Source organism: Cherax quadricarinatus, chromosome 40, assembly GCF_038502225.1.
Source record: "Cherax quadricarinatus isolate ZL_2023a chromosome 40, ASM3850222v1, whole genome shotgun sequence".
Classification (NCBI taxonomy): Eukaryota; Metazoa; Arthropoda; class Malacostraca; order Decapoda; family Parastacidae; genus Cherax; species Cherax quadricarinatus.
The window spans coordinates 18,157,237-18,183,681 of NC_091331.1; the positions used below are offsets into that span (position 1 = coordinate 18,157,237).

The 26,445-nt window shown below is 39.2% G+C and overlaps 1 protein-coding gene across 7 annotated transcripts in view; it reads right to left on the bottom strand.

Annotated features, from left to right (window-relative positions):
- The window catches only part of LOC128706492 (eukaryotic elongation factor 2 kinase), a gene marked incomplete at its 3' end in the record, with an annotated part of 256,511 nt that overhangs the window by 72,440 nt on the left and 157,626 nt on the right, over positions 1-26,445 (bottom strand). For all 7 annotated transcript variants that reach the window (XM_070092758.1, XM_070092762.1, XM_070092759.1 and 4 more), the window contains 3 exon segments: positions 4,850-5,014; positions 14,504-14,677; positions 20,451-20,605. In XM_070092758.1, coding sequence (XP_069948859.1) covers positions 4,850-5,014; positions 14,504-14,677; positions 20,451-20,605 — 494 coding nt within the window.

Consider the following 26,445-nt stretch of genomic DNA (forward strand, 5'->3'; position numbering starts at 1 on the left):
ACATGGTATGACGATGGTAATAATATGGCTCTGGGCCGCATTAAATTTCATGTAGCTAAGATGTGGAAGAGTTGGTGGAGAAATATCACCCTAACAAAGCTGTTGCAAGCAGGTCCTAATGCCAGTAAAAGACAAAGAAGGAAAGTAACCCCGGACAGGGCTTTGATACCTGAAATACTTATGGAGGGGGATTTCCCTTCCAAACAATAACCTCTTCTCCCTCTCCCCTCCTCACCATCTTCCATACGCCAATAAGTCTCTTCAATAAAGGTGAAAGTGATTTAAATGTTCATTTTTTTTTTCAACAAATCAGCCGTCTCCCACTAAGACAGGGTGACCCAAAAAGAAAGAAAATCCCCAAAAAGAAAATACTTTCATCACCATTCAACACTTTCATCTCCTCATACATAATCACTGTCTTTACAGAGGTGCTCAGATACAACAGTTCAGCAGTAATTTAATACTGTAGTTACACCTCAGATACTAGAAATTACAAACATACACATGCACACTACTAGAAACTCATCCATCAAATTCGTTCATTTATTCATTTATCCATTAAAATTAATCATTTATATTTATTTCTCAATGTTTTCTGTATGTAAAACTATAGTTATTCTCTATAAAATGTATTTTTTGTTAATATTTTTGGGTGTCTGGAATGGACTAATTGGATTTACATTATTTCTTATGGGAAATATTACTTTGGTTTTCGTCCATTTCGGATTTCGACCGACCTTCTGGAATGGATTAAAGATGAAAACTAGGGTTCCACTGTATATATATAATGTAAAACATTAAAAGCAATTAAAAAACTATTCTCAGATTTCGCTCATTTTAGTCTTATTCAATTCGGAAAAACAAACTCTATCAATCTGTAAGGTTTTTTTTTTATTATTGTTCAAAATTTTCCCACACATACAGTAATTTTTTTTTCCAAGATTTCACAAAGTTAACGGGTTAAGGGCTACCTATGTTTAACCCCTTGACTGTCGCAACTCCAAATCCTGAGGTGTCTCCTGGTGTCGCAAAATTTAAAGAAAAAAGAAAGAAAAAAAAAATTATTTTTATCATGAAATGATAAACTTTTCCCAATTGTAATGACACCAAAAGAATGAAATTTGATGGAAAACTGACAGAATTACGCTCTCGCGAAGTTAGCGACCTCGGCAATATTTATGAATCGGCGAATTCGCCCACTTTGAGCCCTTTTTTCGGCTAATTCCATTGTTCCATTCGACCAAACTCATAGCTATTTCTTTAGAAATTCATTTTTTCTATCGACTGAGTACAAGAAACTGCCCATTTACAGATTTCAAGTACCCAATAACGTGGTCAGAAATTTGCAATTTGGCCAATTTCACGAAAATTAAAAAAAAATGACAATTTCAAAATAGGGTCCACAATGAACAATGCAGACATTCCTGGCTCTAAAATAACATTTTCTTTGTTCATCAGTCACGTCTCCAGGCCCCTCTGATATTACCCTTGCTTTCTATTTTGAATTTTTATTCACACAAAATATAGAAGATTTACTGTTATGCAGACTACTGGAATATTGTAATAATTGTATAAATAATGTCAACCCATTCATGACTGCATATTAGAATGGCTACTTGGACATTTATTGGAAAATGACATCATTTGTTTACTTTTGAACATCGGCAAAAATCAAACATTTCCTCTACTTTGAGCTGCACTTCAAGGTCCTTTTCATAGTAAAACCAATTAAAATCACCGCTATTTCTATAATATGCTTTCCATTCTATCAAATGAGACCAAGAAAATGAGAATACACCTATAAATAATATACGAAAATAGACAACAGATTCGGCATTTTAATTAAAAAAAAAAAAAAAACGTGGAGTTTTTTTTCTCATTATGCACTGCGTGCCGCAGGATTTTTTTATATGGTGCACACTGACCACACAGGCCCATTCTCTCACATGTGGGCCTACCAGCTTTCTCCTGCTTGATTTGAAGCCACTACAATTTATGAGTACATATACATAAAAAATGGTGGCTCGTAAGATGCATATATATGACCAAAACAGTCAAAAGGTTAAGCATGTGAACCCACCCTCTTCTCCACTGCTATTTTTATTGCTCAAAATCCAAGGGCAATCTTAACCCTTTCAGTGTCGAGACCCTTGCTCACAAACTTACTCTCACTGTCGAACAATATTAAAAAAAAAAATGAAATAATAATCTTTTCCCAGTGGTAATGACACCAAAAGTAGGAAATTTGATGGAAAACTTACGAAATTATGCTCTTGCAAAGTTAGCGGTCTGGGCAATATTTACGTATCGGAGATTTCGCCCACTTTGAGCTCTATTTTCAGCCAATTCCATTGTTTCAGTTGACTATACTCATAGCTATTTCACTAGAACTCAATTTGTTCTATCAACTGGGTATAAGAAAATGCCCATTTACTTATTTCAACTAGCCAATAAAGTGGTCAGAAGTTGGCAACTTGGCCAATTTCACACAAATTTCAAAAGATGCCAATTTCAAAATGGGGTCCAGAATAAACAATGCAGACATTCCTGGCACTAAAATAACATTTTCTCTGTTCATTAGTCACATCTCCAGGCCACTCTTATATTACAGTTGCTTTCCATTTTGAATTTTTATTCACACAAAAAATAGAAAATTTACTGCTATGCAGACTACTGTATTATTGTAATAATTGTATAAATAATGCCAACCCATTCATGACTGCATATTAGACTGGCCAACTGGACACATATTGGAACATTGGCAAAAATCGAACATTTCTGCTACTTTGAGCTCAATTTCAAGGTACTTTTCACCGTGAAACCAATCAAAATCATCTCTATTTCTGTAATGTCTTCCATTCTATCAATTGAGACCAGGAAAACAAGAATACAACCATAAATACCATACAAAAATACACCGCAAAGTTGCTGTTTTAAACCAAAACCACGATCTGAGTTTTTTTTTCTCATTATGCACTGCATGCTGCAGGATTTTTTTTATACTGCTCACACTGACCACTCAGACCCATTCTCTCATATGCCGGCCTACCAGCTTTCTTCTACAAGACTGGAAGCCGCTAGAATTTTGATGTTTAAATACGGCACCAACACTGGCTTGTAAGCCGTATTAATACATCACCGATAGTGAAAGGGTTAATTTTATTACATTCCTTTATTATTAATATCTACTAAACAGTTATATTTGCAACAAGCAGTTTAGTAGTTAATTTCACAGCGGAGATGGACACAACGGCCCTTGGGCCATCACAGCCCTCAACCCAGCAATAACAATAACAAGCGCAGAACCTCAAGAAGCTTTTCTCATGATTTTATAATTTTTTCATGTTTTCTTGGATAGCTTGCATTTATATTATGGTGGGTATTACTCTGGACACATTTATTTAGTAAACAATTGTGTCTTGCTGTTAAAATATGGTATTTTTTACTGATATATGCAAGTGATAGCTGATAGCAGGTGATAGCCTGTCATATGTTTGCACATGTATTGTACAGGGTCACATCAACCCTCCCCACACACTTCAGTATCAACAAGCAATGACAACTACAGTGAATATGTTCTTCTGAGGCCTAGAGCAGCTGACTATGCCTTACCATCAGCTGTATAAAGTTTTGCAGGGTAAAAAGAGAACAAAGACACATTATGGAATTTCTCATTACTCCAGTACAACCAATGACTTTAGTGCCAAAGCCTCAACCAACCATCTTGGCAAACAATCCACAACCTTCCACCTAAGTCCAGTAGAGCCACAGCACCCCAAGACCTCAATGGAAATAAGTAACTCTGTCTGACTTTTTTTGGGTTATTCTAGGTAATTTATACTATGTATAATAATTGCACTTATGTGTACCTGTGCCTAAATAAATTTACTTATTTATCCCTCTCAAATCTGTTCAGAATTTTTAACATATAACAGCAACCACAATTTAGGGTAAGAAATATTATTTCTGTAACATTTGTAGTCTTAAGCAATGCATTAAACATAATACATAACAAGGAACTACAGTTACATAATCTTTTTTTTTTTTTTACAATTTGGAGACCTAAAATAGTTTGTTTGCCATTATTGGGGCACAAGGAATGTAACCCTATGCTTCCTGTAAGTTCTTCAGTATGTTTTACACAATTTTGTTGTCCAGAGGGCTGAGGAAGGGTTGTTGAGGTGGTTCGGACATGTAGAGAGAATGGAGCGAAACAGAATGACTTCAAGAGTGTATCAGTCTGTAGTGGAAGGAAGGCGGGGTAGGGGTCGGCCTAGGAAGGGTTGGAGGGAGGGGGTAAAGGAGGTTTTGTGTGCGAGGGGCTTGGACTTCCAGCAGGCATGCGTGAGCGTGTTTGATAGGAGTGAATGGAGACAAATGGTTTTTAATACTTGACGTGCTGTTGGAGTGTGAGCAAAGTAACATTTATGAAGGGATTCAGGGAAACCGGCAGGCCGGACTTGAGTCCTGGAGATGGGAAGTACAGTGCCTGCACTCTGAAGGAGGGGTGTTAATGTTGCAGTTTAAAAACTGTAGTGTAAAGCACCCTTCTGGCAAGACAGTGATGGAGTGAATGATGGTGAAAGTTTTTCTTTTTCGGGCCACCCTGCCTTGGTGGGAATCGGCCAGTGTGATAATAAAAAATAACTACCGTGTTAATCAACAGTCTACTGTAACACACAAATGAAATTACATTAATGCACACAAAAGATAAATAATCTTAAATTTATAATAAAATTCATTCCTTTTCACTACCAAGCATTGATCAAATTCACTTGTATGACAATTAAAATTATGACAATAATAAAGTACATTTAATTATATTTACAGCATGTTATCAGATACATACCCGAAGGAGGTCTTTTTCTTTGGTTTCAGTGTCAGTACCAGAATCTGTCATTGAGTCAAGTCGCACTCTAGCATTATATGATAACTGTCGCTGTCTGTGTTCCTGACGTGCAGAATCCACTATGGAATCTTCACTTTCAGACATCAAAGGAAAGTCATCACTCTCCTGGAAAAACAGAAACAATTAAATAAAATAATACCTAAGTCCTATAAATATGTATCTTGTATTAGATGACTATAAGAATGTCACCTCTCTATGGAGAAGTGGAACAGAATTCTTACCCCATAAGCCATGCATGTCGAAAGAGGTGATTAAAATGCCGGGAGCAAGGGGCTAGTAACCCCTTCTCCAGTATACATTACTAAAGTTAAAAAGAGAAACTTTTGTTTTTCTTTTTGGGCCACCCTGCTTCGGTGGTATACGCCTGGCTTGTTGAAAGAAGAAGAAAGAATGTCACCCGGCCTCGGTGGGAGACAGCTGACGTGTTTAAAAAAAAAAAAAAAAAAAAAAAAAATGTATTATTTTTTTTTAACGAGTCAGTTGTCTCCTGCACCTAGGCAGGGTGACCCAAAAAGAAAGAAAATCCCCAAAACAAATATACTTTCATCATCATTCAACACTTTCACCTCACTCATACATAATCACTGTTATTCCAGAGGCGCCCAGATACAACAGTTCAGAAACATATATAAAGATACAATATAAAAAAGTGACCTGAAATAATTTCAATATCAGGGCCCCAATTAAATATATACCGTCCTATTACACATCCCACTAAACTACCAATATCCCAAACCCTCCTTTAAAATGCAGGCATTTTACTTCCCATTTCCAGGACTCAAGTCTGACTATATAAAAATAACTGGTTTCCCTGAATCCCTTCATTAAATATTACGCTGCTCACAGTCCAACAGCTCGTCAGGCCCCAAAAACCATTCGTCTCCATTCACTCCTATCTAACATGCTCATGCAAGGTTGCTGGAAGTCCAAGCCCCTCGGTCACAGAACCTCCTTTACCCCCTCCCTCCAACCTTTTCGAGGACGACCCCTACCCCACCTTCCTTCCCCATACAGATTTATACGCTCTCCATGTCATTCTACTTTGATCCATTCTCTCTAAATGACCAAACCACCTCAACAACCCCTCTTCAGCCCACTGATTAATACTTTTATTAACTCCACACCTTCTAATTTCCACACTTCAAATTCTCTCCATAATATTTACACCACACATTGCCCTTAGACAGGACATCTCCAATGCTTACAACCTCCTCCTTGCTACAGCATTTACAACCCAAGCTTCACACCCATATAAGAGTGTTGGTACCACTATACTTTCATACATTCCCTTCTTTGCCTCCAGTAATAACGTTTTTTTGTCTCCACATGTACCTCAATGCACCGCTCACCTTTTTTCCCTCATCAATTCTATGGTTAACCTCATCCCTCATAAACCCATCCGCTTACACATCAACTCCCAAATATCTGAAAACATTCAGTTCTTCCATACTCCTTCTCCCCAATTTGATATCCAAATTTTCTTTATCTAAATCATTTGATACCCTCATCACCTTACTCTTATCTATGTTCACTTTCAACTTTCTACATTTACACACCCTACCAAAGTCATCCACTAACCTTCGCAACTTTTCTTTAGAATCACCCATAAGCACAGTATCATCAGCAAAAAGTAACTGCGTCAACTCCCATTTTGTATTTGATTCCCCATAATTTAATCCCACCCCTCACCCCACCACCCTAGCATTTACTTGTTTTACAACCCCATCCATAAATATATTAAACAACCATGGTGACATTACACATCCCTGTCTAAGACCTACTTTTACCGGGAAGTTATCTCCCTCTCTTCTACACATCCTGACCTGGGCCTCACTATCCTCAAAAAACTCTTTACAGCATTTAGTAACTTACTACCTATTCCATATACTTGCAACATCTGCCACACTGTTCCATATACATGTACTTGCAACATCTGCCAATACTATTCACATACATGCATCAATGTAAACACTTGATCTACACATCCGCTACCCACTCTAAAGCCTCCTTGCTCATCCGCAATCCTATTTTCTGACTTACCTCAAATTCTTTCAATAATAACCCCACAGTACACTTTTCCTGGTACACTCAGTAAACTTATTGCCCTATAATTTTTACAATCTCTTTTGGCCCCCTTCCCTTTATATAAAAGAACTATAAATGCTCTCTGCCAACCCCTAGGTACCTTTCCCTCTTCCATACATTTATTAAACAAAAATACCAACCACTCCAACACTATATCCCCCCCTGCTTTTAACATTTCTGTCATGATCCTGTCAGTTCCAGCTGCTTTACCCCCTTTCATTCTACGTAATGCCTCATGCACCTCCCCCACACTCACATCCTGCTCTTCTTCACTCCTAAAAGATGGTATACCTCCCTGGCCAGTGCATGAAATGACCGTCTCCCTTTCTTCATCAACATTTAAAAGTTTCTCAAAATATTCCCGCCATCTACCCAATACCTCCAGCTCCCCATCTACTAATTCCCCTACTCTGTTTTTAACTGACAAATCCATTCGTTCACTAGGCTTTCTTAACTTGTTATCTCACTCCAAAATTTTTTCTTATTTTCATTAAAATTTCTTGACAGTGCCTCTCCCACTCTATCATCTGCTCTCCTTTTGTGCTCTCTCACCACTCTCTTCACCTTTCTTTTACTCTCCATATACTCTATTCTTCTTATAATACTTCTGCTTTGTCAAAACCTCTCATAAGCTACCTTTTTCACTTTTATCACACCCTTTACTTCATCATTCCACCAATCACTCCTCTTTCCTCATGCACCCACCCTCCTATAGCCACAAACTTCTGTCCCACATTCTAATACTGCATTTTTTAAACTATTCCAACCCTCTTCAACCCCTCAACTACTCATACTTGCACTAGCCCACCTTTCTGCCAACAGTTGCTTATATCTCACCCTAACTTCCTCCTCCCTAAGTTTATACACTTTCACCTCTCTCTTAATTGTTGTTTCCATTTTCCTTTCGTCCCATCTACCTCTTACTCTAACTGTAGCTACAACTAAATAATTTTTTTTTAACAAGTCGGTCGTCTCCCACCATGGCAGGGTGCCCCAAAAAAGAAAGAAAATCCCCAAAAAGAAAATACTTTCTGTCTCCCACCAAGGCAGGGTGACCCAAAAAAGAAAGAAAATCCCCAAAAAGAAAATTCTTTCATCATCATTCAACACTTTCACCTCACTCACACATAATCACTGTTTTTGCAGAGGTGCTCAGAAAACAACAGCTTAGAAGCATATACCTATAAAGATACACAAACATATCCCTCCAAACTGCTAATATCCCAAACCCCTCCTTTAGAGTGCAGGCATTGTACTTCCCATTTCCAGGACTCAAGTCAGGCTATATAAAAATTACCGGTTTCCCTGAATCCCTTCACTAAATATTACCCTGCTCACACTCCAACAGATTGTAAGATCACAAATACCATTCGTCTCCATTCACTCCTATCTAACACGCTCATGCACGCTTGCTGGAAGTCCAAGCCCCTCGCCCACAAAACCTCCTTTACCCCCCCCCTCCAACCTTTTTAAGGACGACCCCTACCCTGCCTTCCTTCCCCTACAGATTTATACGCTCTCCATGTCATTCTACTTTGATCAGTTCTCTCTAAATGACCAAACCACCTCAACAACCGCTCTTCAGCCCTCTGACTAATACTTTTATTAACTCCACACCTTCTCCTAATTTCCACACTCCGAATTTTCTGCATAATATTTACACCACACATTGCCCTTAGACAGGACATCTCCACTGCCTCCAACCGCCTCCTCGCTGCTGCATTCATAACCCAAGCTTCACACCCATATAAGAGTGTTGGTACCACTATACTTTCATACATTCCCTTCTTTGCCTCCATAGATAAAGTTTTTTGTCTCCACATATACCTCAACGCACCACTCACCTTTTTTCCCTCATCAATTCTATGATTAACCTCATCCTTCATAAATCCATCCACTGACATGTCAACTCCCAAGTATCTGAAAACATTCACTTCTTCCATACTCTTCCTCCCCAATTTGATATCCAATTTTTCTTTATCTAAATCATTTGATACCCTCATCACCTTACTCTTTTCTACGTTCACTTTCAACTTTCTACCTTTACACACACTCCCAAACTCATCCACTAACCTTTGCAATTTTTCTTTAGCATCTCCCATGAGCACAGTATCATCAGCAAAAAGTAACTGTGTCAATTCCCATTTTGTATTTGATTCCCCATAATTTAATCCCACCCCTCTCCCGAACACCCTAGCATTTACTTCTTTTACAACCCCATCTATAAATATATTAAACAACCATGGTGACATTACACATCCCTGTCTAAGACCTACTTTTACTGGTAAGTAGTCTCCCTCTCTTCTACACACCCTAACCTGAGCCTCACTATCCTCATAAAAACTCTTTACAGCATTTAGTAGCTTACCACCTATTCCATATACTTGCAACATCTGCCACATTGCTCCCCTATTCACTCTATCATATGCCTTTTCTAAATCCATAAATGCAATAAAAACTTCCCTACTTTTACCTAAATACTGTTCACATATATGCCTCAATGTAAACACTTGATCTATACATCCCCTACCCACTCTGAAACCTCCTTGCCCATCCGCAATCCTACATTCTGTCTTACCTCTAAATAATGATCCGATATATCAGTTTCCCTTTTATAAGCATCCTGAAGCCTGCTCATCACCCTTTTATCTACCAATACAAAATCTAATAGAGCTGAGTCTCGACCCCTGCAACCACAATTAGGTGAGTACATGCTATATCATACCTTGCATACTTATTTATCCTCTTTTCATAAAATATGTATTACTTATTACCAAACCTGTTTCTACATATAGCTCAATTAAAGGTCCCCCACTTTCATTTACCCCTGGCACCCCAAATTTACCTACTACTTCCTCCACAAAATTTTTACCCAACCACAAGTACTCTCACACTTGGTTCAAAACTCCCCAAGCACATACTCAACATTTCCTAAAATCTCTCTCTCTCCTCTACACTTCTCTTTTCTCCAGGTGCATAAATGCTTACTATAACCCACTTTTCACATCCAACCCTTATTTTACTCCACATAATCCTTGAATTAATACATTTATATTCCCTCTTTTTCTGCCATAACTTATCCTTCAACATTATTGCTACTCGTTTATCTCTAACTCTATTTGAAACCCCCTGACCTAATCCCATTTATTTCTCCCCACTGAAACTCTCCCACTCCCCTCAGCTGTTTCACTTAAGCCAGAACATCCAGCTTCTTCTCATTCATAACATCCACAATCATCTTTCTTATCACTCGCACAACATCCATGCACATTCAAACATCCCACTTTGATGGTTTTCTTCTTTTTCTTTTTAGTAGGCTATACAGGCAAAGGGGTTACTAGCCCATTGTTCCCGGCATCTTAGTTGACTTTTACAACACGCATGGCTTAGGGAGGAAAGATTCTTATTCCACTTCCCCATGGATATAAAAGGAAATGCAATAAGAACAAGAACAATTAAAATGAAATCAAAGAAAACTTAGATGAGTGTGTATATATAAACATGTACATGTATGTGCATCTCCATGGGGAAGTGGAACAGAATTCTTCCTTCGTAAGCCATGCGTGTCGTAAGATGCGACTAAAATGCTGGAAGCAAGGGGCTAGTAACCTCTTCTCCTGTATAAATTACTAAATTTAAAAAAGGGAAACTTTCGTTTTTCTTTTTGGGTCACCCTGCCTTGGTGGGATACCACCAGTTTGTTGAGAAAAAAAAAACATGTATGTGCAGTGTGACCTAAGTGTAAGTGGAAGTAACAAGACGTACCTGAACTCTTGCATGTTTATGAGACAGAAAAAGAGACACCAGCAATCCTACCATCATGTAAAACAATTACAGGCATTCATTTTGCACTCACTCAGCAGGATGGTAGTACCTCCCTGGGTGGTTGCTGTCTACCAACCTACTAGTACTACTGCTATTATTATTATTATTATTATTATTATTATTATTATTATTGTTGTTATTATTATTATTATTATTATTACATTCATTGGGGAAGCAGTGATGTCATGTTTGAGAGCAACATGTGGTGTGAACAATATGCATAAAATTCAGAGCACAGGAATAAGATGGAGTAAGGTTACTAAAGGTAGAGGGCTGAGGAAAGGCTGTTGAAGTGTTTTGGGCATTTAGTGAGGATGGAGCAAAGCAGGATGACTAAGAGAGTTTATAAATCTGGGGTTGAAGGAAGGACTAAGGGTTATTCCAGGAAGGGGTAAAGGAAGTTTTGAGTGCTAGGGGCTTGAACATCTAGCAGACTTATGTGAGCACATTAGATTGGAGTAAATGGCAATGAGTGTTTTTTCTAGCTTGATGGGCTGCTGTAGTATGAACAGTGTAATATTTATGAAGGGATTCACTGAAACTAGTTAGCCACATTTACAGTTAAGTTCTGGGGGTAGGATTTACAGTGTCTGCACTCTGAAGGAGGGGTGGGGATATTGCAGCTCAGAGGGTCATTTGAACTGAGATTTCTGGTAGTGGCTGAGTGATGATACAATTTTTTTTTTTGTGTGTATGGGGGGGGGGGGAAATCCTACCTTAGTGAGAGACTGCCAGAGTTTAAAAAAATTAATAGGTTAATAGGACAGCACTAAATTTGTAGGAGTCATATAGCATTTGGAGGAATGGAAAGCATTCAGGATCAGTCCAAGGAAGGAAAGGGTAGGTCTAATGTCATGGCATAAGAGCCCCTCACTAGCATCAAGGAACCTTCCTTGAGGGTAATACAATAAAAAGCTGAGATAAAATATGTTCCACTTCTCAAAACTATCAGGCCCTCCCGTGACAACCCAGCCACTCGTCCCACTTCTCAACGATACCAATCATACCCATGTTGAATAACAACTGTGAGTGTGGTCTTATGCCAATAGTATAGTTTTTAATAAACAGATCAATACAATTAAAGAATTTTTTTTTTTCAACAAACCGGCCGTATTCCACCAAGGCAGGGTGGTCCAAAAAGAAAAACAAAAGTTTCTCTTTTTAAATTTAGTAATTTATACAAGAGAAGGGGTTACTAGCCCCTTGCCTCTAACATTTTAGTCGCCTCTTACAACATGCATGGCTTACGGAGGAAGAATTCTGTTCCATTTCCCATGGAGATAAGAGGAAATAAACAGGAACAAGAACTAGAAAGTAAATAGAAGAAAACCCAGAGGGGTGTGTATATATATGCTTGTACATGTATGTGTAGTGTGACCTAAGTGTAAGTAGAAGTAGCAAGATGTACCTGAAATCTTGTATGTTTCTTCTTTCTTTCAACACACCGGTCGTATCCCACCGAGGCGGGGTGGCCCAAAAGGAAAAACAAAAGTTTCTCCTTTTACATTTAGTAATATATACAGGAGAAGAGGTTACTAGCCCCTTGCTCCCGGCATTTTAGTTGCCTCTTACAACACGAATGGCTTACAGAGGAAGAATTCTGTTCCACTTCCCAATGGACATAAGAGGATATAAACAAGAATGAGAACTAGAAAGAAAATAGAAGAAAACCCAGAGGGGTGTGTGTGTATATATATGCTTGTACATGTATGTGTAGTGTGACCTAAGTGTAAGTAGAAGTAGCAAGACGTACCTGAAATCTTGCATGTTTATGAGACAGAAAAAAGGACACCAGCAATCCTACCATCATGTAAAATAATTACAGGCAATGAAAGAAATATACTTAGAATTAACTAACATCTATAAAAGCAGCTCAAATCTAAACTCACACCATAGCTTAAAATCCTCTAGTATTGTATTATCTCCATAGAAAAATGGAGAAGACTCCTTCCTCTGTAAGCCATGTGTGGCATAAAAGGCAACTAAAATGCCAGAAGCAAGGGTGCTAGTAACCCCTTCTCCTGTATAAATTATTAAGCATAAAAAGAAGAAAAACCTCTACATTTTTTCTTTTTTTGGGTCACTGTTATGGGGCTATGGGACCCAACATGTATTAATGTATCTGTAAGTTACTCTGGGATACCTAATTATAATGAATTGATGGGGACTCAGCTCTAAATGTCATAAGGGCAGATCACTCTTATGGCTGTAAGGTAGCTGAGTCAAGCCTGTTTTTCTCAATATAATAGGTTATACTATAGACACAAACACACAATTTAAATAAGTAGTTGCAATTCTTTTTGTAAAAGTAAAATTAAGGTGTGGTAGAATTGTGGTAACTGGAGAATTGTGCTTAGCAACAGTCTTTTGTTTTTGGTGGGTGTGGGAGGAGCTTAGCTAGGCTCCTCCCTCTCCCTCTCTCTCTCTCTGTTGGTGGACTTCAAGCTGGCAGGACCTCTGGGTCCTTCTTCTATTTCTTTTGGGCATTATGTGTCCTCCAGGGGTGAGTTTTTATAACTTAAGTTGTGGCCACCATACCCAGGGTGACTAAAGTGTGTCAAAACACTGGTTAGCCCAGAGATTAGTCATGAAGAGAGAAGGGCAAAGTTGCTGAGATGCACCATGTGGGAGAGCAGCTAAGGAGTGTGTAGACTTATGTTTTGAATGTGTGAGTGCTGTAATTGTATATTCTGTACATATCAATTTAGAATACAGTTATATTTTTATAGTAGTAGTTTAAATGACCTGTGAAGAGGGCTGGTGGAAGGATATCAGAGACACTGTGGATGATAAGTCATAATGTATGCATTACCCTAGACAGATAAGGCCATTAAGTAAAAAGCTACCGCACACTAGAACATATAGTGAGAACCGTACTATCAAAGTAATAAGATATACTAACGTAACATGGGGGCCTGTCCGGGAGAGTTATTTGACTGCTAAAATAACTCAAAACATTCTTTGAACTATATGTACTGGTATGGGGTAATAACAGTTGCATGTTTCTGGTAGCAGAAGATTTACCAAGGTGGTGTCAGTGGAAGTGTTGTTTTCATATTAGTTTACAGGTTGTTTTTCTCCTAAGGTGAGAGGAAGGTTGAGTAACACATTTTTGTTGTGGTTATGGTAAGTGCTATGTGCAGAGTTACATTCAATTTGTGTTATTTTATGTGCCTGTGGGAAAACTTTGTCCAGTACAGTACCTGTTTTACAGCTAGGTGAGCAGGGGCAACAGATACAAGGAAACATGCCCAACATTTTCACCTGCACAGGACTCAAGCCAAGCACTTTGGTTGTGAGCTGATGACACTATGTGCATTTATAAAAACATTTGCATTTGACTCCATGGGGAAGTGGAACAGAATTCTTCTTCCATGAGCCACACGTGTTGTAAGAAGCGGCTAAAATGCCAGGAGCAAGGGGCTAGTAACCCCTTTACCTGTATAAATTACTAAATTTAAAAAGAGAAGCTTTTGTTTTTCTTTTCAGGTTGCCCCTGCCTTGGTGAGATATGGCAAGTTTGTTAAAAAATAAAAAATTGTATTTGAAATGAAAAAGTGTTAAATGCACTAGCATTTTGTACCAAGGCATGGAGACCAAAAGAAAGAAATGCATTTACTGTTACAATAATTATTATTACCCAAGACTTTCTGTGCCATTCATATAAATAAAGAAATTCCTTACAAGAGAATCTGTAGAACTGATAGAGGTAAGCTTGACCCTTGGCTTATCATCTCCAGAAACATATCCTGAAGAGAGGGAGCGCATGCGGATGTATTCCTGAATGTGTTCTTTCTCTTCTTCTGTTGGTGTCACCACAATTTCTTCAGTCCCACGAACCACTGTTTTACAGGAAACCTGGTGGTAAAACAAACATTAAACATGCAAATACTAAAGAACATTACCCAAAAAATTGACGTATTATCATAGCAGCTTTTCATGTGAGAAGCAAATTAGTGCTTCACACAAGGAATAGTAACATAGATGCAGCACAGTTACAGAACTATGATCAATCATTTAAAAAGAGGATAATTTTTTTTTTCTTCAACAAGTTGGCTGTCTCCCACCGAGGCAGGGTGACCCAAAAAGAAAGAAAATCCCCAAAAAGAAAATACTTACATCATTCAACACTTTCACCTCACTCACACATAATCACTGCTTTTGCAGAGGTGCCCAGAATACAACAGTTTAGAAGTATATACGTATTGCTGGAAGTCCAAACCCCTCGCCCACAAAACCTCCTTTACCCCCTCCCTCCAACCTTTTTGAGGACGACCCCTACCCCGCCTTCCTTCCCCTACAGATTTATACGCTCTCCATGTCATTCTACTTTGATCCATTCTCTCTAAATGACCAAACCACCTCAACAAACCCTCTCCAGCCCTCTGACTAATACTTTTATTAACTCCACACCTTCTCCTAATTTCCACACTCCAAATTTTCTGCATAATATTTACACCACACATTGCCCTTAGACAGGACATCTCCACTGCCTCCAACCGCCTCCTCGCTGCAGCATTTACAACCCAAGCTTCACATTCATATAAGTGTTGGTACTACTATACTTCCATACATTCCCTTCTTTGCCTCCATAGATAACATTTTTTGACTCCACATATACCTCAATGCACCACTCACCTTTTTTCCTTCATCAATTCTATGATTAACCTCATCCTTCATAAATTCCTCCGCTGACACGTCAACTCCCAAATATCTGAAAACATTCACTTCTTCCATACTCCACCTCCCGAATTTGATATCAAAGTTTTCTTTATCTAAATCATTTAATACCCTCATCACCTTACTCTTTTCTATGTTCACTTTCAACTTTCTACCTTTACCCACACTCCCAAATTCGTCCACTAACATTTGCAATTTTTCTTCAGAATCTCCCATAAAACAGTATCATCAGCAAAAAGTAACTGTGTCACTTCCCATTTTGTATTTAATTCCCCATAACTTAATCCCACCCCTCTCCCGAACACCCTAGCATTTACTTCTTTTACAACCCCATCTATAAATATATTAAACAACCATGGTGACATTACACATCCCTGTCTAAGACCTACTTTTACCAGGAAGTAGTCTTCCTCTCTTCTACACACTCTAACCTGAGTCTCACTATCCTCATAAAAACTCTTTACAACATTTAGTAACTTACCACCTATTCCATATACTTGCAACATCTGCCACATTGCTTCCCTATCCACTCTATCTTATGCCTTTTCTAAATCCATAAATGCAATAAAAACTGCCCTACCTTTATCTAAATACTGCTCACATATATGCTTCAATGTAAACACTTGATCTTCGCATCCCCTACCCACTCTAAAACCCCCTTGCTCATCCGCAATTCTACATTCTGTCTTACCTCTAATTCTTTCAATAATAACCCTACCGTACACTTTTCGTGGTATACTCAGTAAACTTATTCCTCTATAATTTTTACAATCTCTTTTGTCCCCCTTCCCTTTATATAATGGGACTATACACGCTCTCCGCCAATCCCTAGGTACATTCCCTTCTTTCATACATTTTTTAAACAAAAATACCAACCACTCCAACACTATGTCCCCGCTTGCTTTTAACATTTCTGTCATGATCCCATCAGTTCCAGCTGCTTTACCCCCTTTCATTCTATGTAATGCCTCACGCACCTCCCCCACACTCACATCTTGCTCTTCTTCACTCCTAAAAGATGGTATACCTCCCTGGCCAGTGCATGAAATTACCACCTCCCTTTCTTCATCAACATTTAAAAGTTCCTTAAAATATTCTCGCCATCTACCCAAAACCTCCATCTCCCCAACTACTAACTCCCCTACTCTGTGTCATGAAAATAAAACCAAATTCCTAACTTATGCCAAAATAATGCAAAAAGTGTAGGTTAATGACTGAGATAATTATCACTGATTTACCACTTTTAAACTACCTATACTTAAAATTTATAAAACGGGGCCTAAGTAATATTTATACTGTGTTTAAAAGTACAGTGGTCCCTCGATAATCGTCTGGCTCGAAAGTTGTCTTTTTTGGAAATCATTGCGTTATTTTCGTCCAAACATTGGCTCGCAAATGGTCGGTTGACTCGCTAATCGTCATTCGTCCTGGACGCGTACTCACGGCTCTGAGTCGCCTCGGCCTCCCTTCCCAGTTAGTGTGCCATTGTTTACCAGTGAGCGACGGTCCCCTCACTTGTTCATACGAAATATTTCATAATATTACATTCATTTTAGTGCTTGCAAGTGCTAAATAAGCTACCATGGCTCCAAAGAAAGCTCCTAGTGCCAAGTCTTTGGTAAAGAAAGTGAGAAATACGATTGAATTTAAGAAAAACATCATTGAACATTATGAAAGTGGCGTACGTGTGGGCGAACTGGCCAAGATGTATAACAAACCCCATACAACCATATTTTCCATCGTGGCAAAGGAAAAGGAAATCAAGGAAGCTGTTGTTGCTTGGAGAAAATTGTGGCCAGATTGTGTCCACAAGATTCTGAAGGGTTTGTGGCTGACCTTGATGAGCCTATGTCAGTTGTGAAATCTATTGTGGCATTGTGGAGTTCCATGGGTTTGGATATGAGTTTGGAGGATATGGAAGAGTTGGTGGAGGACCACAACGAAGAGCTAACCACTGAGGAGCTGCAAGAGCTTCAGCAGGAACAGCAACAGATCGCAGCTCAGAATCTTCCTGCAGAGGAGGAGGAAGAGAGATGAAAGAAGGTGACTTCTTCAGAAATTAAGGAGATTTTTGAAATGTGGGGTAGGATGGAAAGATTTATGGAGAAACATCACCCTGAGAAGGATGTTGCAAGCCATATCGGCAACTTGTACAGTGACAGAGTCTTGGCCCATTTTTGGGAAGTTTTAAAGAGACGCCAGAAACAGAGCTCTCTGGACACTTTTCTTACGAGACAGGACTCCATTGACTCTATTCGGGGGCAAGAACTTTACTGTGATGAATCCAAACTCCTTCAGAATTAGGTCATCCAAGTTTGGAGGATGAGCAGGTGCACTGTCCATTACTAGGAGGCACTTGAGATCCAATTTCTTTTCCAGGAGGTAATTCTTCACACTAGGGTCAAACACTTCATTGAACCACTCGACGAAAATTTCCCTCGTGACCCATGCCTTATTATTAGATCTCCAAAACACACACAATTTACTCTTCATAACATTGTTTTTCTTGAACACTCTGGGATTTTCAGAATGGTACACTAGTAACGGCTTCACTTTGAAATCCCCACTAGCATTAGTGCAGAACATGAGCATCAGCCTGTCTTTCATAGGCTTGTGTCCTGGCAGTGCCTTTTCTTCCTTAGTAATGTAGGTCCTCTTTGGCATTTTCTTCCAAAAGAGGCCTGTTTCGTCACAATTGAACACTTGTTCAAGTTTCAGTCCTTCAGCCTCTATGTACTCCTTGAATTCATGCACAAATTTTTCAGCCGCTTTTTGGACTGAACTGGCAGCCTCAGCATGCCTTATCACACTGTGTATGCCAGTACGCTTCTTAAATCTCTCAAACCAGCCTTTGCTGGCCTTAAATTCACTCACATCACCACTAGTTGCAGGCAATTTCTTTACCAAATCATCATGCAACTGCCTAGCCTTTTCACAAATAATTGACGTCATAAGACTATCTCCTGCTAATTGTTTCTCGTTTATCCACACCAATAATAACTTCTCAACATCTTCAAGTACTGGTGATCTCATTTTTGTCAGCATATTTACCCCCTTTGCAACAACAGCTTCCTTGATTTCCTTTTTCTTGGCTATGATGAAAGATATGGTTGTACAGGTTTTGTTATACATCCTGGCCAGTTCGCCCACACGTACGCCCCTTTCATATTGTTCAGTGATGTTTTTCTTAAATTCAATTGTATTTCTCACCTTCTTTACCAAAGGCTTGGCACTAGGAGCTTTCTTTGGAGCCATGGTAGCTTATTTAGCACTTGCAAGCACTAAAATGAATGGAATATTATGAAATATTTCATATGAACACGTGAGGGGACCGTTGCTCACTGGTAAACAATGGCACACTGGCTGGGAAGGGAGGTCGAGGCGCTCAGAGTCGTGAGTACGCGTCCAGGACGAAAGACGATTAGCGAGTTAACAGACCATTTGCGAGCCAATGTTTAGACGAAATAACGCGACGATTTCTGAAATGGACGACTTTCAGGCCAGACGATTATTGAGGGACCACTGTACTATCAAAACTCATCACACACTCAGCTCTTGTTTTACCTTTGTAAAAATGTTAGTACAGCCTCTCCTCACTTAACGATGGAGTTCCGTTCCTAAGACTACATCAGTAAACGAATTAGAGGAGCATACTATAATGGTAGTGGGTTTGTGTCAACTATCTCTGATATTGTTTTAATGTCACCTTTGCACCATTTATAACATTTCTGGTATATTTTTAAATGTTTATACAGTAGTGTACTGTATACTGCAATAAACAGAATAGAGGAAATCAGCTCTAATATACATTATATAGATATGAATATTAGTCAGAGAGCCTATCTTATGTCCGAGGCGTCAGTAAATGAGTATGTCACTAAGTGAGGAGAGGTTGTATATAGATCAGGGTGACTGCACAATTCAACTGCACCTAAACATGTTAATAAAAAAATAATGCATTATAAAAAGTCTTCTATACAAGAAATAAAAATATCTACACTATATTACTGTAAAAAACGACAAGAAAATATTAGTTTCAAAAATATCTAGCAAGAGTAGTACTGTATTTTGCAAGAATACAAGGGTAAATTTATGATGTTAAAATTCTCAAAACAGCTAATGAATCTTTAATATGCACAAATATCTGTTTTTGTTCATTTTCTGGTTAGAAAGCTGAAATCCTCAACCCTGACCCATGTAACACACAAATTAATAGCAATATTCTTTAAAAGTAATTAATTTTATTTTTAAATTAAAAGCCTTAGTTTACTGGGGTTTTATGAAAGAGTTTGAATCACAATTCTTAGGTAGTAGGTTGGTAGACAGCAACCGCCCAGGGAGGTACTACCGTCCTGCCAAGTGAGTGTAAAACAAAAGCCTGTAATTGTTTTGCATAATGGTAGGATTGCTGGTGACCATTTTTCTGTCTGATAAACATGCAAGGTTTCAGGTACGTCTTGCTACTTCTACTTACACGTAGGTCACACTACACATACATGTACAAGCATATATATACACACCCCTCTGGGTTTTCTTCTATTTTCTTACTAGTTCTTGTTCTTGTTTATTTCCTCTTACCTCCATGGGGAAGTGGAACAGAATTCTTCCTCCATAAGCCATGCGTGTTGTAAGAGGCAACTAAAATGCCAGGAGCAAGGGGCTAGTAACCCCTTCTCCTGTATATATTACTAAATGTAAAAGGAGAAACTTCTGTTTTTCCTTTTGGGCCACCCCGCCTCGGTGGGATACTGCCGGTGTGTTGCAAGAAAGGAGTATCACAATTGCACTTTTGCTGATGACACAGCATTCTTGGCAAGATTTATAATAAATGTTGCAGAGACTGGTGGAAAAGTCTGAAAGGGTGTGTGAAAGAATGAAATAAAAGGAGTAAATTTATCCTTGCTTTAGTACTAATCCATTAAAAATTACAGTACTGACATAGAATTTGTACCTGAAGGTTGGCAATATTTTTGTTAACTTCAATCTCAGAAGGGGCCAAGTCAAATGGCGTGAGACTCAGGCTCTCACATATGGAGTTGCACTGGTGAGAATGCAGGAACAATGCCATTCCTCGAGTTCCCAAGTTACCATCACCATAGTCATTTCCTGATGAAATAAATAAAAAGTGTAAATCTATACCAGGTTATATGAATCTTAAGTGTGACTCCTTAAAGAAAAAACAAAAAGAAGTTGAATGGAGAGCATGAAAAAAGAAGCAAGAGGCTAGAGCTTGAACATCCAGCAAGCACAAAGTGGAAGCAAATGGTTTTTGGAGAGTTGAGGCACAGTAAGGCTGTAACCAGAGTAACATCAATGAAAGGATCCAAGGAAACTAGTTGACCAGACTTGAGTTTAGGTGGGAAAATCACCCTGCCTCAGTGGGAGATGGCCAGCATCTTAAAAAAAAAAAAAAGTTTCATTTTGGAGGGCTATCAGTGGATAATGTCTGTGCCCATTTGAAAAGCAGTTAGGGAGTAAACACATGCATGGATGTATGAGTGTGTGTGTGCTCACCTATTTATGATTGCATGAGTCAAGTCACAGCTCATGGTCCCACCTCTTTGCTGGTCACTACTAGGTCCCTCCCCTCCCCTCCCCTCCCTCCTTCTCTCTCTCTCTCTCTCTCTCTCTCCTTCTCTCTCTCTCTCTCTCTCTCTCTCTCCTTCTCTCTCTCTCCTTCTCTCTCTCTCTCCTTCTCTCTCTCTCCTTCTCTCTCTCTCTCTCTCTCTCTCTCCTTCTCTCTCTCTCTCTCTCTCTCTCTCCTTCTCTCTCTCTCTCTCTCTCTGTGTGTGTGTGTGTGTGTACTCACCTATTAGTGGTTGCAGGGGTTGAGTCATAGCTCCTGGCCCCACCTCTTCACTGATCACTACTAGGTCCTCTCTATCTCCCTGCTCCATGTGCTTTATCAAACCTCCTCTTAACCTTTTGAGGGTCGGTCCCATAGTTTTACGGCTTTGAAGCCTGGGTCCAGGCTGTAGTTCTACGCCATGAGCTCAACTCACTCAGATAAGCTGTGAGCGGTAAATCTGGGCATAGATATGAGAGAATGGATCTATGTATATATGTTGGTAGAATTACCAACAATATGTAAAGTAAAAGGACACAAGTGCAACTAATGTGACATTTTATTATGGCAATGGTTCTCTCTACAGGAGCTTTGTCAAGCCATTACAAGGCTTGACGAAGCTCCTGGAAAGCGAAACGTTGCCACAATAAAATGTCACATTAGTTGCACTTGTGTCCTTTTACTTTACAGAATGGATCTATGAAGTAAGTTTGTGCCATATAAAACAAATCCTGCAGCATGCAGTGCAAAATGAGAAAAAAAAAGTGCCCGTGTTTTTAGATTAAATAGCATTTTTGTGGTGTATTTTCGTATGGTTTTTATGGCTGTATTCATGGTTTCTTGGTCTCAGAATGAAAGATATGTTACGGGAATGGAGATGATTTTGATTGGTTATAGTAATGAAAACAGCTTGAAATTGAACTCAAATTAGCAGAATTGCTCGATTTTTGCCTAGGTTCAAGAGTAAACGAATGACGTTACATGCCCAATACATGTCAACTGGTGGGTCTGATATATGTTCATGAATGCATTGATATTATTTTACAATTATTACAATATTGCATAACAGTAAATCTTCTATTTTCTGGTGTGAATAAAATTCTTTATGTGAATAAAAAATCAAAATGGAATTCATCTGTAAAGCCTGGAACCATAACTAATAAACAGAGGAAATGTTATTTTAGTTCCAGGAATGCCTGCATTGTTTATTCTGGACACTATTTTCAAATTGAAATATTTTGAACTTTGTATGAAATTGGCCAAATTACCAATTTTTGATCACTTTATTGGGTAGTTCAAATAGCTGATTGGGCAGTTTCTTGTGCTCAATGGATAAAATAGAAGTGATACTAGTGAAATAGCTAAGAATTTGGTCAACTGGAATAATGTAATTGGCCTAAAATAGGAGTCAAATTAAGCAAAATTGCCAATGCATAAACAGTGCTGACACATTAAAATTAGCGATGGTGTAATTCCATTAATTTTCCATCAAATTTCATAATTTTTGTTTTATCACCTTCAGAAAAAGTTTCTCTATCTTATCACAAGAAAAAATATTTTTTTTTTTTTTTTTTAAATTCTTGGACCCTTTGCACAAGGCGTAGAACTATGGCTTGGACCCTCAGAGGGTTAAAACTATGTATGGTTCCTGCCTCCACTACATCACTTTCCAGATTATTCCACTTCCTGACAACTCTATAACTCAAAAAATACTTCCTAACATCCCTTTGACTCATCTGAGTCTTCAACTTCCAATTGTAACCTTCTGTTTGTGTGTCCCATCTCTGGAACATCCTGTTTCTGTCCACCTTGTCAATTCCTCGCAGTATTTTATGTCATTATCACGTCTCCCCTAACCCTCCTATCCTTCAGTGTCGTGAGGCCGATTTCCCATAAGCATTCTTCATAGGACATTCCCCTTAGCTCTGGGACTAGTCTTGTTGCAAACCTTTGCACCTTCTCTAATTTCTTAATGTGCTTGACCAGGTGTGGGTTCCAAACTGGTGCTGCATACTTCAGTATGGGCCTGACATACACGGTGTAAAGAGTCTTGAACGATTCCTTACTGAGGCATGGAAACACTATTCTTAGGTTTATCAGGCGCCCATATGCTGCAGCAATTATCTGGCTGATGTGCGACTCTGGAGATGTGCTCAGTATTATACTCACACCAAGATCCTTTTCTTTGAGTGAGGTTTGCAGTCTTTGGCCACCTAGCCTATACTCTGTCTGCAGTCTTCTTTGACCTTCCCCAGTCTTCATGACTTTGCATTGGGTAGGGTTAAATTCCAGGAGCAAGTCTCTGGACTAGGCTTACAGCTTATCCAGGTCCCTTTGTAGTCCTGCCTGATCTTCATCTGATTTAATTCTCCTCATTAACTTCACATCATCTGCAAACAGGGATACTTCTGAGTCTACCCCTTCTGCCATGTCATTCACATATACCATAACCAGCACTGGTCCTAGGACTGACCCCTGTGGAACCTCGCTCATCACAGGTGCCCACTCTGACACCTCATAATGTACCATGACTCGTTGTTGCCTCCATGTCAGGTATTCTCTGATCCATTGCAGTGCCTTTCCTGTTATGCATGCTTGATTCTATAGCTTTTGCAGTAATCTCTTGTGAGGATCTGTGTCGAAGGCCCTCTTACAGTCCAAGAAAATGCAATCTACTCACCCCTCTCTCTCATGTCTTACTTCTGTTACCTTGTCATAAAACTCCAGTAGGTTTGTGACACAGGATTTCCCTTCCTTGAAACTGTGCTGGTTGTCATTTATAAGCTTGTTCCTTTCTAGGTGCTCCATGACTCTCCTCTTGATAATCTTCTCCACAACTCTGCATACTATACAAGTCAGTGACACTGGTCTGTAGTTTAATGCCTCGTATCTGACTCCTTTCTTAAAAATTGGGACTACATTTGCCATCTTCCATACCTCAGGTAGTTGCCCAGTTTCAATGCATGTGTTGAAGATTGCTGTTAGTGGCACACACAGCATCTCTGCTCCCTCTCTATGGACTCACAGAGAGATGTTGAGGTATCAAGTTCATGTAGCAGTTCTTCACCTCCTCCTCATGTAGCCATGAGGAGAGAGTGAAGGAGCAGTTAAGGGTGTGGGGAGATGTGTGGCCAAGGTATTGTACCAGCCAAGCATGAACATAGCACCCATGGGCTACTCTCACACCTTTGCTCAGAACTTCACTCACCGTTCTTCACCCAGTACCCTGTCCTTACCAACTAGCTCGCTCACTCCCACCCTCTAGCCCGTAAGACAATGGACTCGCCCTGAGGCTCACTATGAGATAGATGTGAAAGACCACAGTGCATGCCACATTTTTCTCTACATGTACTACACCATGTAAACATATTCTTTATGGCATATTCACAAAAAATATGTCACAATTTTGCAACCACAGACACCATGTTATCTGACGATCTACTTTACCAAAACAAAGTTTTACTGTATGATGAAGTTCAAAGAATCATACTGACTGACAAAAACATAATATGTTAATTCACATTAAAAAAAAAAATGTTTTAACTTTTTCACTGTCTCATACGTAGATCTACGTCACTGATGACAGTGTTGCTCACACAGATCTATATTTTAAGCACAGCACCTTAGATGTGAAAATAATGAGTTTGTGTGGTGACTGTGCACAGTACAGTGGAACCTCAGCTTACGAACACCCCGCCATGCAAATTTTTCAGGATACAAACTGTTGTTCAGTCAATTTTTTGCTTCTGGATACGGAGGAAATTTCAGGACGTGAATTTTCCCCTCAAGGGAGGTTCCTTAAATAAATAAATGAATAAAATATATATTTCTTTGTATAGGTTACAGTGTGTGTTTACATATCATAATGATTGGAGCAAACAAAGCCACTATCATGCAGATGCATTTTGGGCAGACTTAACCTAATACTAATAGACTACTTAAGTCTAGACAGGTGAAAAGTGTACTAACAGAGGTTACCAATGTTTTGCTGATGGTGGTGCCAACTACTGGCAGCCTTTTGAAGTTTCTCCTTACTGTTGTTGTTATTATTATTATTATTTTTTTTTTTCAACAAGTCGGCCGTCTCCCACCGAGGCAGGGTGACCCAAAAAAGAAAGAAAATCCCCAAAAAGAAAATACTTTCATCATTATTCAACACTTTTACCACACTCACACATTATCACTGCTTTTGCAGAGGTGCTCAGAATACCACAGTTTAGAAGCATATACGTATAAAGATACACAACATATCCCTCCAAACTGCCAATATCTCAAACCCCTCCTTTAAAGTGCAGGCATTGTACTTCCCATTTCCAGGACTCAAGTCTGACTATATGAAAATAACCGGTTTCCCTGAATCCCTTCACTAAATATTACCCTGCTCGCACTCCAACAGATCGTCAGGTCCCAAGTATCATTCGTCTCCATTCACTCCTATCTAACACGCTCATGCGCGCTTGCTGGAAGTCCAAGCCCCTCGCCCACAAAACCTCCTTTACCCCCTCTTTCCAACCCTTTCAAGGATGACCCCTACCCCTCTTTCCTTCCCCTATAGATTTATATGCTTTCCATGTCATTCTACTTTGATCCATTCTCTCTAAATGACCAAACCACCTCAACAACCCCTCTTCTGCCCTCTGACTAATGCTTTTATTAACTCCACACCTTCTCCTAATTTCCACACTCCGAATTTTCTGCATAATATTTACACCACACATTGCCCTTAGACAGGACATCTCCACTGCCTCCAACCGTCTCCTCGCTGCTGCATTTACCACCCAAGCTTCACATCCATATAAGAGTGTTGGTACTACTATACTTTCATACATTCCCTTCTTTGCCTCCATAGATAACGTTTTTTTGACTCCACATATACCTCAACGCACCACTCACCTTTTTTCCCTCATCAATTCTATGATTAACCTCATCCTTCATAAATCCATCCGCCGACACGTCAACTCCCAAGTATCTGAAAACATTCACTTCTTCCATACTCCTCCTCCCCAATTTGATATCCAATTTTTCTTTATCTAAATCATTTGATACCCTCATCACCTTACTCTTTTCTATGTTCACTTTCAACTTTCTACCTTTACACACATTCTCAAACTCATCCACTAACCTTTGCAATTTTTCTTTAGAATCTCCCATAAGCACAGTATCATCAGCAAAAAGTAACTGTGTCAATTCCCATTTTGAATTTGATTCCCCATAATTTAATCCCACCCCTCTCCCAAACACCCTAGCATTTACTTCTTTTACAACCCCATCTATAAATATATTCAACAACCATGGTGACATTACACATCCCTGTCTAAGACCTACTTTTACCCAGAAGTATTCCCCCTCTCTTCTACACACCCTAACCTGAGCCTCACTA